General features: G+C 50.2%; 2 protein-coding genes across 2 annotated transcripts; both read left to right on the top strand.

Moving 5' to 3' along the window:
* Positions 1-4,714: 4,714 nt before the first annotated feature.
* Positions 4,715-5,092, top strand: LOC121107958 (olfactory receptor 14I1-like; the record flags this gene model as incomplete). Its single annotated transcript, XM_040654566.1, has 1 exon — positions 4,715-5,092. A coding segment is annotated over exon 1 (378 nt), but the record flags the coding sequence as incomplete, so codon positions are not given.
* Positions 5,093-10,504: 5,412 nt separating this feature from the next.
* LOC112530840 (olfactory receptor 14J1-like) lies at positions 10,505-11,829 on the top strand. The gene has a single exon (XM_025145375.2). It carries the CDS (start codon positions 10,876-10,878, stop codon positions 11,827-11,829), a length of 954 nt encoding a protein of 317 aa, XP_025001143.2. The 5' UTR covers positions 10,505-10,875.
* The last annotated feature ends 146 nt before the right edge of the window (positions 11,830-11,975 follow it).

The following is an 11,975-nucleotide window of genomic DNA, read 5'->3' as shown; positions in this document are numbered from 1 at the left end:
CAAGTGTTGCCTGTGAAAGACAAACCTCAGTAGAGGCAGCAAGGACAAGGCATGTGGTTCATCACTGTTTTACTGTTCATTCAGTTGCATCACATTTCCTTCTATTTTGTTGGAAAAAAAAAAAAAAAAAAATCTTTCATTGCCCACGTGCAGCTGGTTCTCTGAGGAAAGCCAGTGGGAATTGGTGCAAAGGAGGTTTAGCAGTGAGCGGGTGACTCCAGAGGAGAAGAGTGATGTGAGGAAAAGGAATGCAAGTCCCATGGGGCCATGACTAGAAAGGGATGGGGAAGTTGAGGAAGATGTTTGTCCACAACAGTGAGAGAGCAAAGTTCATTCGGGGACATCCTGGATCCGTATCAACTGCCATGTGCTGCTTTAACTTCTTGTTTAAACACAACCATAAATAAATAAATAACTGGCCTTTTTAAATGCCCATCGGACTGTTTCACTTTAAGCTCTCTCCAGATACCTCTTCAGTTAGCTGTACAAGTTCTGAACACCTGAAGAAGATGACAGGAAGGCACAAGGCACAGGACGGCTCCTTAGGCTGTAAGGGGTCCCAGGGGGCTTTTGCTGCTGAGTCCATCAACCACCAGTGCAGAGAGGAGACTGCACAAAGTGCTCAAGAAGACCAAGTCAGAAGGAACAGAGAAGTTTCTTGGAGTATTAATGGGCCCCACTGAGGGCCACTAACAAGCAAGCTTCCCCAGGGACTTGTTAGAGCAGATAATTGGAAGCCATGCTGACAGGCAGGCAAAGGCACTGGGATGGTGGCTGTGATGCTGAGAAAAGCCTCCTTTGTCTTATGAAGCAGAAAGGCCAAGCCCTGATTGCCAGACCCTTGGCAGGGAGATCCTGTCCCTCATGCTGGCTCAGGGCCCTTCCTGGGGCAGTGGGATGCAGGTTTGTATGAGGTCAAATGAAAGACAAGGGGGCAGCAGCTCTCAGGCTCTGCGTGGGGTGCAAGGATGTTGTGAGGCCCAAGTCCCATGTGGGCAGTGTGTCTCATCCCAGGATGTGGGATGTGAGAAGGGCCCAGCCTGAACTTGCAGTCAAACCCAAGGAAACTTTGAACTTCAGATCTCTCAGTTCTTGTGCCCTCCCATAGTTTTACTTCTTCTATGCACTGCGGAGCCCAGAAGTGCACCCACCGCTCCAGGTGAGGCTGCAGCAGTGCAGAGCAGAGAGGGTCAATCCCTTCCCTCACACAGCTGGCAATGTCAATATCAATGCACCCCACGGGACGGTTGTCCTTCCCAGATGCCTGGGCACACTGCTGACACATGTTCAATTTGCTGTTGACCAGGACCCCCAGGCCCTTTCAGTGGGACTGCTGTCCAGCGTCCCATCCTCCAGTCAGTGTGTATGTGCAGGGTTGCGCCTTGCCAGGTGCAGAATCAGGCACTTGTTCTTGTTATACTTTATGCAGTTGGTTCTTGCCCAGTTCTCTATCTTGTCCACATCTCTGTGCAAGTCCTCTACACCCTCAGTGGAGGCAACAGCTCCTCCCAATTTGGTATCATCGGCAAACTTGCTCAAAACATCTTCTAGACCTGCATGCAAGTCATTCACAGAAACATTAGAGAGGAACTCTGCTTGTGACTGTCCACCAGCCTGATGGAACCCCGTTTGTGGTAACCCTTCCAGCCTTACCCACTGGACACCTGCTCGCCTATCACATTATGTTTCTGTCTAGCCGTATGAAGGACATTCCATGAGAAATGGTATCAAAAGCTCTACTGAAATCCTAAAGGATAGCATCAGTTGTCTTCCCACGTTCACACAGAGGTGAGACCATGTTATAAATGGACATTAATTTAACAGGACCTTCCCCTCATCAACTTGTGTTGACTGCGGCCAAAGTCAGAATTGTCCTTCAGGTGTTTCTCAATAACTCCCAGCATCATTTTCTCCATAATTTTACTAGGCACTGAAGTAAGACTGAGAGGTCCATAGCTGTTGGGGTTTTCTTTCTTGCTCTTCTTTATAACTCGAACAACGTTTGCCAGCTACTTGTCAACTGGGAACTGGAATGACCATGGACTTCCTCTGATGCCATTCAAATGAGACCCCAGAACAAACTGAGGTGTCGTCAGTGAAAGAATGTAGAAGTGCCATACCACTGTAGTGCCTTGAACTCCAGAGTATGCCACAGATGGAACAGAGAGAAATATCTGGTCTTCTGTTGTGAGTTCATCTGTTTGATCAAAGGAGTAACACTACCTGCTCCATGGGGAAAGGTGCAAAAGGCACACAGGGTGCCCTAAGCACAGGGCTGTGGTGGCATTTAGGATGGCCAAGAATACCTCCCTTCTGGCCCTCAGCTGATGCTCAGGAAGGAGGTGTCTATCTCAGAGATTTTCCACCACACTTCACAAGCACCAGCACACAACTGGGATCACCCCAGGCACATTGGGCATCACTGAGTGTGTCTGTGTGAGCAACGCAGTTCCTTTTGAATAAAGACCAAGCATTCAGATGAGGGGCTCACACATAGACACCTCACTGTGCACATCTGAACTCAACTAAGAGGACTCCCGGCTCCCATGGACTGGGGAACTGATCCCATGTCAGCCCCAGGGTTTCCATCAGCTGATGAGATGCCGAACCCTACGCTTGGGATGAGATGCTCAGATAGTAATAGGAGAAAGGGAAATGGCTTTAAATTAAAGGGAGAAGATTTTGGTTTCACGTTAGGAACAAATTTTCTTCTCAGACGAAGTGGAATAGGTTACCCAAAGTTATTCTTCGTGCGCCATCCCTGGAGGCATTCAAGGTCGGGATGGATGGGATCCTGGGCAGCCTGATCTGTGGTTGGCAGTCCTGCCCATGGCTGTGGCTTGGAACTAGGTGCACTTTAACATCCCCTCACACCGAAACCACTGTATGATCCTGTAATGTTATGCTTGCAGTACCTCAGCTCTATCATTGACAAGAACAGGGGAACTCCACCCCACCCTGTCCTTGTCTGTTTGTCATTTTTGTTACAGGTCATGAGCAGAGGTTTCCAGATTTGGCATTTGCTTCTCTCATGGTCAAACTTCTTTTGTTAGGAACATCCATGTTTTTGGAATCCTCTGGACGTGTTGATTAATGGATCTGACTTCGAAGTACATTCTGCAGTGATGACTGTGCTGCCTTGCAGGAGCTGTCAGCACAGGAGGGCCAGGGATACCTCCAGGGAGAGCTGTGGGGAGAAGGAAATCACCTCCCCTGCTGCTCATCTGGGCTGGGCTCCTGAGACACAGGGAGCTGATATAAGTGGGCAGTGCTGCAGAGAGACAGCTGTGCCCAGGAGCAGCTCCTCAGCAGCACACCGCAGGGCTGGGGCCATGACCATCCAGAGATGGGGAGGAGAGAAGGAAGAAAGTTTAGATGTTGTGTGGCACAATAGCAGGATGAGAGCTCACTGGAGGTGCATTTCTCACTATCCTTGACAAGGTGAGTCTTTTGCTCCAGGCAATTGCTCTGCTTTTCCAAGAGAGATCACTAACTCTGGGACCTCCCATTAGATATCTGGCTGAAGGTGCTCCATGTTTCTTTACTGTGGAGAAAGACCTGCTCCAGCTGAGGGCTTCAGTGCTTCACTGTCAGAGCACAGCCCTGAGGGCTGCGTGTCCGAGGATGGCTGCAGGCTGTGCAGCCGGGGGTGCAGCCGAGTGCCCAGGGCTGTGGTGCAGAGCAGGGTCCCTGCTGTGCCCCAGGGGCTGTGTGCCGGGGCAGGGACTCTGCCGCCTGCCAGGCTCAGCACTCAGCCTGCCCGGGCAGCTGCCCAGGGCGCTGCGGGGAGACGTGTGGGGGGAAGGAGCCCCGCGGCAGGGCAGGGCAGGGGCCTTCTGCTGCCACAGCTGCTGCCTGGGGCAGGGGGATCACAGCTACGCTGCACCCCAGAATGTTTCCAAGGACAGTCTGTATGAGGAGAGGCAAGGCAGGGGTTGTCTTCTTTCTAATCTTAGGGATGGGAAAAAGACTGAAGGCAGAAATCTAAAAGGGGCTGTCAACAGCAGAGTGCATCTACATGCAAGGAAATGCTGTGAGGTTGGTGAAATGAATATTAGGTGTTGTTTGCATGTTGTATGGTGATGAGGCATTGCTGAAGTACGTTGAGAAATGCTGACTACTTAGTGATGGGTAGTAGATTCCTCTGCTCTCATCAGGGTCTGACGTCTTTTCACAGTGTTATGGAGGTGCAGTCATTCTCCATCTCCTAACTTGTCAAGCTCAGAGCAATTAGAAACATGCCCAACCATCTCCACTTACTCCGCACCAAGCAGCTGTGAATCCCTTTGCCTCTTGGGTCTCCTAGGCAGTCATACTGAGAGCACCAGAAGCACTCAGAATTACTCAATTCAGCAAACACTCCATGGACACACTGAGCAGGAGGAGGGAGAACAGAAAAAATTTCACTCAATTTTTATGACCCACATATTTCTGGCTTTGAGCTCACAGATGCTGACAAGCACCTCTCTATTAGAAGTTACTTCATCTGACCCATTTTGTAAAGAAAACTTGCCCTCACACAAACACCACATTTCCCTGTATCTATGGGGACAAGACTGTTTCCTTGAGAGAAAAAGTGCAGAAGCCCTCCAGGCAAACTCAGCATCATGAAATGTAGTTCACAACATTGTGATTGCATGAACATTTTCCACACAGCAATCTCTGACTTGAACCTTTGTACTCCTTGGACAGGTCCTGGTGCCGAGAAGTACAGATGCCCAACAGCAGCTCCATCAGCGAGTTCCTCCTCCTGGCGTTGGCAGACACGTGGCAGCTGCAGCTCCTGCACTTCTGGCTCTTGCTGGGCATCTACCTGGCTGCCCTCCTGGGCAACGGCCTCATCAGCACAGCCGTAGCCTGCGACCACCGCCTGCACACCCCCATGTACTTCTTCCTCCTCAACCTCGCCCTCCTCGACCTGGGCTGCATCTCCACTACTCTCCCCAGAGCCATGGCCAATGCCCTCTGGCACACCAGGGACATCTCCTACGCAGGATGTGCTGCACAGGTCTTTTTCTTTGTCTTCTTCATCTCAGCAGAATATTCCCTTCTCACCATCATGTCTTATGACCGCTACGTTGCCATCTGCAAGCCCCTGCACTACGGGACCCTGCTGGGCAGCAGAGCTTGTGCCACCATGGCAGCAGCTGCCTGGGGCACTGGGCTTCTCAATGCTGTGTTGCAAACTGCCAACACATTTTCCCTGCCTCTGTGCCAAGGCAATGCTGTGGATCAGTTCTTCTGTGAAATCCCCCACATCCTCAAGCTCTCCTGCTCAAAATCCTACCTCAGCGAAGTTGGGTTACTCCTTTTCATTGTCTGTTTATCATTTGGGTGTTTTGTCTTCATTGTTGTGTCCTATGTGCAGATCTTCAGGGCTGTGCTGGGGATGCCTTCTGAGCAGAGACGGCACAAAGCCTTCTCCACGTGCCTCCCTCACCTGGCCGTGCTCTCCCTGTCAGTCAGCACGGGCTTTTTTGCCTACGTGAAACCCCACTCCCAATCCTCCCCATTCCTAGATCTGGCAGTGGCACTTCTATACTCTGTGGTTCCTCCAACACTGAATCCCATTATCTACAGCATGAGGAACAAGAAGATCAAGCATGCCCTCAGCAAACTGTTGCAGTATGTGCACTATTCCAGCTTCAATAAAGTGCCCATCTTCCTCACATGATTCCCACTGATGCTTCTTCATATTTTATGTATGTTTGATTTTTTTTGTTTGTGCAAGTGTGATACAGTAATCTGTAAAAAAATGTTGCAATTCATTCCACTTCTTATTTCCCATCTACTTTCTATTTTCTCACACCATGAGCTCACGTAAATATGGAACCAGGTTCCCTGAGTAGGTTAAAAGACACTAAAAAAGCTTGCAAAAACTACTTTTCCTTAGCTCTTCTCTCTTTCTGCCTTGCCTGGATCTTGGGGAGGTACAGCCATGGACAGCAGCACAACATGCTCTTTTCATTCTTGGTCCCTTTACACTGCCACACTGCTCTCAAGTCCTTGCATTTGTGCAGACCTGAAGGTCTTGTGTGTCTCACCACAGCACTGTTGTCTCTACAGTAGCACTCCGGGCACGCTGCCATGTTTTGTGCCTCTTTAGCACAAATTAGCACGGCTACAGCACACCTTCCCCAAATATTCTACCAGTTTCTCAGGATCCTACAGTTGCTCAGAAATGAAGTTCCAAACCCCTGGGGTAGCCCACTGCTCCAGGCACCTGCCCAGACCGTCCCACACCCCCTGCCATGCAGAGCTATCCTGCCTTGGGGCAGATCTCTCAATCATATTCTTGAATAGTTGTTTAATCTGAAACATAACCTGAAAGACATTACCAACACGTAGCAATGGGACTATGCTGGTTTGAACATCCCATGGCTAGTCAGAGTTCTCAGGAGCTGTTGTAACTAGCTCACGAGCTCTAGGGAAAGAAGGAGAAATGAAAGGGAGGACGAGGGACTGCTGGAAAGTGTCCTCCCTTGTCTCCTCCATAGCCGGGCACCCTGAGGAGACAAAGCCAAGCGTGTAATTACTGATCATATCAGCAATATGACTTCCAAAACCCAAAGATGGCTGCAGAGCTGAACACACAGAGAACTTCAGTTTGTCAGCTGACAGTCTTATTGTGATATAAGCCAAGGCAAAACTGCACAGCAAAATAAAATCCGTAATCCAGCCCCCAGAGTGGACAAACAGTGCAGCGGGGAAAACAAGCAGCAAGCAAGGAGCTGTGCAGTACAGTTTCATGAGATGACTCAATGAGCCCCTTAAATAGGTAAACAATCAGCATCATGGCCAGCATTTATACAACTACCACAAAGCCCTGTGTTAACTTGCTCCGGACAGGTCTGCTGTTATATCAGCACTTGGAGCCCCACATCAGGTGCCAAAATGACTGTGGTGGTTTAACCCGGCCGGTGGCTCAGCACCACACAGTGCTTTGCGCAGTGCCCCCTTCCCAGTGGGATGGGGAAGAGAATTGGGAAAAAGCAAAGTACAATTTGTGGGTTGAAAAAAAGCTATTTCCTAAGAGACATAGAAGAAACGTTGTAGCAGCTATGATTATTTTTACATAGGTATGTAAGTGATGCACAAGCACTTGCTCATCATCACCAGACCAATGGCCAGCTGGCCCCAGGGCAGCAGAAGAGAGAGAATGCTGAACTCCCACCCCTTTCAATACTTCTGCTTGCTGTCAGATGGTACAGAATGTCCCTTTGGCCACTTTCAGTCAGCTGTCCTCATCCTGTTCCCTCCCAGCTCCTTGGGCACTCCACTGACAATGGCCTTGGCTGTGTACAGCTCTGCTTAGTAGCAGCTATAAACATTGGAGTATTAACAGTGTTGTTTTTCTCCTAGAACCCTGCATCATACCACACAGTCTGAAGAAAACAAATTGATCCCAGCTGTAACTCAGACACATCCCTGTCCCTTTCCTCTTGTTCCTCCTGATCAGGAAGCAAGGAACAGAAGCTGCCTGTCTCCTCTTTAAGCCATTTCCATTAGTTCTCAGCTGGCTTCTCTGCCACCCCCAGGCAGAGCTCAGTGCACTCTCACAGAGGGCAGCAGCCTATCCTCGACTTCCTTGACCATCCATCAGAAAGAGTCCGCACCCCCCTTTGCTACAACTCAGAGGTGGGAACCATCGCACCATGTCTCTGTGAGCCAAACAGCACCCTGGGCCTGCAAATGCACAGAGATTTTGAGCTCACTGAGCTAATGTTTGTGGTCTTCTCCTTAGTGTAAAGACACTTCAGAAAGCATCCCATGCCAGAAGCATTATTTGATTTAGCCTGGTTGGGCCTTGCATCGACACCACAGTACTGGTGTTCAGAAGGTGGCACACAAGTACAACGCCCATTGTGGGGCTCACAGTGGTCCAGCGAGCACTGACACTACCATGGCATGGCTTTCCTGAAGGTCCTGAGCTGCATTTGCCATCTGGCTGAGGTGTGCTGGAGACCCCAGGGAACTGCCATGCAAGGGAGAGCCCAGAACGAAGGAAGGTGTCATCAGTGAGAGAATGTAGGTGTGTCACAGCTTTGTAATGCCTTAAGCTCTGGAATATGCAATAGATGGGGGTTAGAGAAAGATCTGACTCTTCTTCTGGTGAGCTCATCCATCTGGTCAGCTGAATAACTCTGCATGCTCCATGGGGACACTCTCAGGTGCCCGTTACTCGGAGATCTGATGACATTTAGGATGGTCAAGAATAACTCCATTCTGGACCCCAGCTGATGCTCAGGAAGGAGGTGTCTATCTCAGAGATCTTCCACCACATCTTGCAGGCCCAGACACACAGGAAGGATCACCACAGGCACCCTCATCTTAACTGAGCATGTGTGTGAGCAACTGAGTCAATGCTGAATAAAGAGCAGGGATTCAGATGAGGGCTCACACACAGGCACCTCACTCTATGCATCTGAATTCAACTAAGAGGACTCCCAGCTCCCATGGTCCTGTGTGGACCTTCCCCAGGCATTTTGGTCACCTGTGAGTGCCTCTGGGTGAGCAATTGTTCCACACCCACTGAATAAAGACCAAGGACTCATAAGAGGGATTCATGTGTAGACAATTTATTGCACACATTGGAACCAAACAAAGAGGACTCCCATCTCCCATGGGTCTATTTGGAGATGAATCCTATTTTAAGCCCAGGGTTTCCTTTTTATAAGAGCCATGGGCAGAGGTTTCCAGATGATGCGTTTACACCTCTACTAAGCAAACATGCTCTGATAGGACCAACCTTGCTTCTGGAATCAGCCTCCATCCATTGGACATTTGGTGACTAATTGAACTGAATTCAAAGTGTGTTCTGCAATGATGGATGAAAAGCTGGATATGAGGAAGCAGTATGCGCTTGAAGCCCAGAAAGCCACCTGTATCCTGGGCTGCATCAACAGAGGGGTGGCAGCAGGGATAGGGAGGAGACTGTCCACCCTCTGCCCTGCCCTCATGAGGCCCCACCTGGAGGACTGTGTCTGAGCCTGGGACCCCAATACAGGAGGGATGTGGAACTGTGTGAGCAGGTTCAGATGAGGGCTACAAAGATGAGCAAAGGGCTGGAGCACCTCTCCTATGGAGAAAGTCTGACGGAGCTGGATTTCTGAAGCTTCTATAAGAGAAGACTCTGGGGAGACCCCCTTGCAGCCTTCCAGAATATGACAGAGGGGGACTGACATTTTACATGGTCTGATATTGACAGGTCAAGGGGGAAGGGCATTAAACAAACAGATGGGAGATTTGGGTTAGAAGTTAGGAAAATCTTTTTACTCTGAGGGTGCAGAGCCTCTCAAACAGGTTGCTCAGAGAGGTTGTGGATGCTCCATCTGTGCAGGCATCCAAGGCCAGGTTGGATGGAATGCTGGGCAGCCTGATCTGGTGGTTGGCAACCATGCCCATTGCAGGGGAGTGGGAAGAAGGTGATCTTTAAAGTTCACTCCAACTTAAGCCTTTCCATGATTTTGTGAATCTGTGATTCAGTGATGACACTGCTGCCTTTCAGAGGCAGTCAGCCATGGAGACCCATGGACATCTCCAGAGGAAAGGAAATCACCGCCTTTGTTGCTGAGCTGGGCCGGGCGCCTGGGACACAGGGAGCTCATACAAGAGGGCAGCGCTGTGGAGAGACAGCTGTGTACAGGAGGAGCACTTCTGTACAGCACAGCAGGGCTAGAGGCATGATCTGCAGGTGACATGAAGATAGAAAAGAGAAAGAGATTACAGGATGTGTACAGTGTGAGTAGGATGTGAGCTCACTGGAGGAGCATTGCTCACAGCGCTTGATGGGGTAAGTCTCTTGCAGTAGGCAAGGAAGCTGCTTTTTCTGGGGGGATCACAGAATCAGGGATATCCCATAGCAGATCTGGCTGAAGGTACTTCATGTTTCCTTACTCTGGAAAAAGACTACGGTTCCAGATGAGGGCTTCCATGCTGCAGCATCAGAGCACAGCCCTGAGGGCTGTGTGTCCCAGGACGGCTGCAGGCTGTGCAGCCAGGGGTGCAGCCGGGTGCCCAGGGTTGTGGTGCAGAGCAGGGTCCCTGCTGTGCCCCAGGGGCTGTGTGCCGGGGCAGGGACTCTGCCGCCTGCCAGGCTCAGCACTCAGCCTGCGCGGGGAGCTGCCCAGGGCACTGCGGGAAGACGTGTGGGGGGAAGGAGCCCCCCGGCAGGGCAGGGCAGGGGCCTTCTGCTGCCACAGCTGATGCCTGGGGCAGGGGGATCACAGCTGCACTGCACCCCAGAGTGTTACAAAGAGCACTTTGCAAGAGGAGAGACAAGGCAGGGATTTTCTATTTCCTGTTCTTAGGGAAGAGGAGACTTGGAGGCAGAAATCTGAAGGGAAATGTGAAATATGAACACATCTCTGAGAATCCTGAATTGTACCTGTCTCAATCTGCTGTTATATGAGCAATCTCCTCATGTGCTTTCAGCCTCTCCTCCCCCAAAGGACAGCACCAGCTGAGATTAGCGTCCTTTTTTTTTTTTTTTTTTTTTCTGCAGACATGAACATGGAACTACCCTGCAAACAGGCAGCTTTCCCTAAGAGAAATTTAAGTGCACAGAGGTAGGGATGGGCGCCCTGAGTGCAGACAGGGTAAAGATATGAGACATGGAAACTGCTTTTAAGAGGAAAATATCCAGGAGGCTGGGATATGATTAGGCAATGCAAGGAAGGTTAAAGCTCCACAGTTTCTACTTCTTAAAGATTAATGAACCTCATGAAATAAAACTGAAGTCATGGAGCAAAATTAACACTGTGCTTGAAGAAGGAAAATCTTTTATAGAACAGTAGGAGGGGTATCACTGAGAATGTTCTTGTCTTGTCATTATCTCCTGCGCTCTGAACAGGACTCCATAGCCAGGAACCGCAGATGCCCAACAGCAGCTCCATCAGTGAGTTCCTCCTCCTGGCATTGGCAGACACGCGGCAGCTGCAGCTCCTGCACTTCTGGCTCTTGCTGGGCATCTACCTGGCTGCCCTCCTGAGCAATGGTCTCATCAGCACAACCGTAGCCTGCAACCACCGCCTGCACACCCCCATGTACTTCTTCCTCCTCAACCTCGCCCTCCTCGACCTGGGCTGCATCTCCACCACTCTCCCCAAAGCCATGGCCAATGCCCTCTGGCACACCAGGGCCATCTCCTACGCAGGATGTGCTGCACAGGTCTTTTTCTTTGTCTTCTTCATCTTGGCAGAATATTCCCTTCTCACAGTCATGTCCTATGACCGCTACGTTGCCATCTGCAAGCCCCTGCACTACCGGAACCTGCTGGGCAGCAGAGCTTGTGCCACCATGGCAGCAGCTGCCTGGGGCACTGGGCTTCTCTATTCCCTGCTGCACACTGCCAGTACATTTTCCCTGCCTCTGTGCCAAGGCAATGCTGTGGATCAGTTCTTCTGTGAAATCCCCCAGATCCTCAAGCTCTCCTGCTCCAAATCCTATTTCAGGGAAGTTGGGCTTATTGTCTTTAGTGTCCTTGTCTTATTTGGATGTTTTGCTTTCATTCTCTTCTCCTATGTGCAGATGTTCAGGGCTGTGATGAGGATGCCCTCTGAGCAGGGGCGGCACAAAGCCTTCTCCACGTGCCTCCCTCACCTGGCTGTGGTCACCCTGTTTCTCAGCACTGCCTTTTTTGCCAATCTGAGGCCCCCCTCTCTTTCCTCCCAAGCCCTGGATCTGACGATGGCAGTTCTGTACTCGGTGGTGCCTCCAACCCTGAACCCCCTCATCTACAGCATGAGGAACCAGGAGCTCAAGGATGCAGTAAGGAAAATGATAGCATGGACTCATTTCAGCAGGGATAAACTCCTTATCTCTCTCTAAAAATGATTCATAGTCTTCTCCATCATGGGCCTATTTTATGTTCCTTTCTGTTTATACTATTTATTTATTTTCATTAATAGATACATTTTTATTTGCTGTTCATAGTTATGTTTGGGTGTGTAATTATCGTTAGTGGTTATCATGTT

This window comes from Gallus gallus, chromosome 33 (genome assembly GCF_016699485.2).
Source record: "Gallus gallus isolate bGalGal1 chromosome 33, bGalGal1.mat.broiler.GRCg7b, whole genome shotgun sequence".
NCBI classification, from domain to species: Eukaryota; Metazoa; Chordata; class Aves; order Galliformes; family Phasianidae; genus Gallus; species Gallus gallus.
The sequence above is the reverse complement of the archived record's forward strand: the minus strand, read 5'-3'. Positions and strand labels throughout refer to the sequence as shown.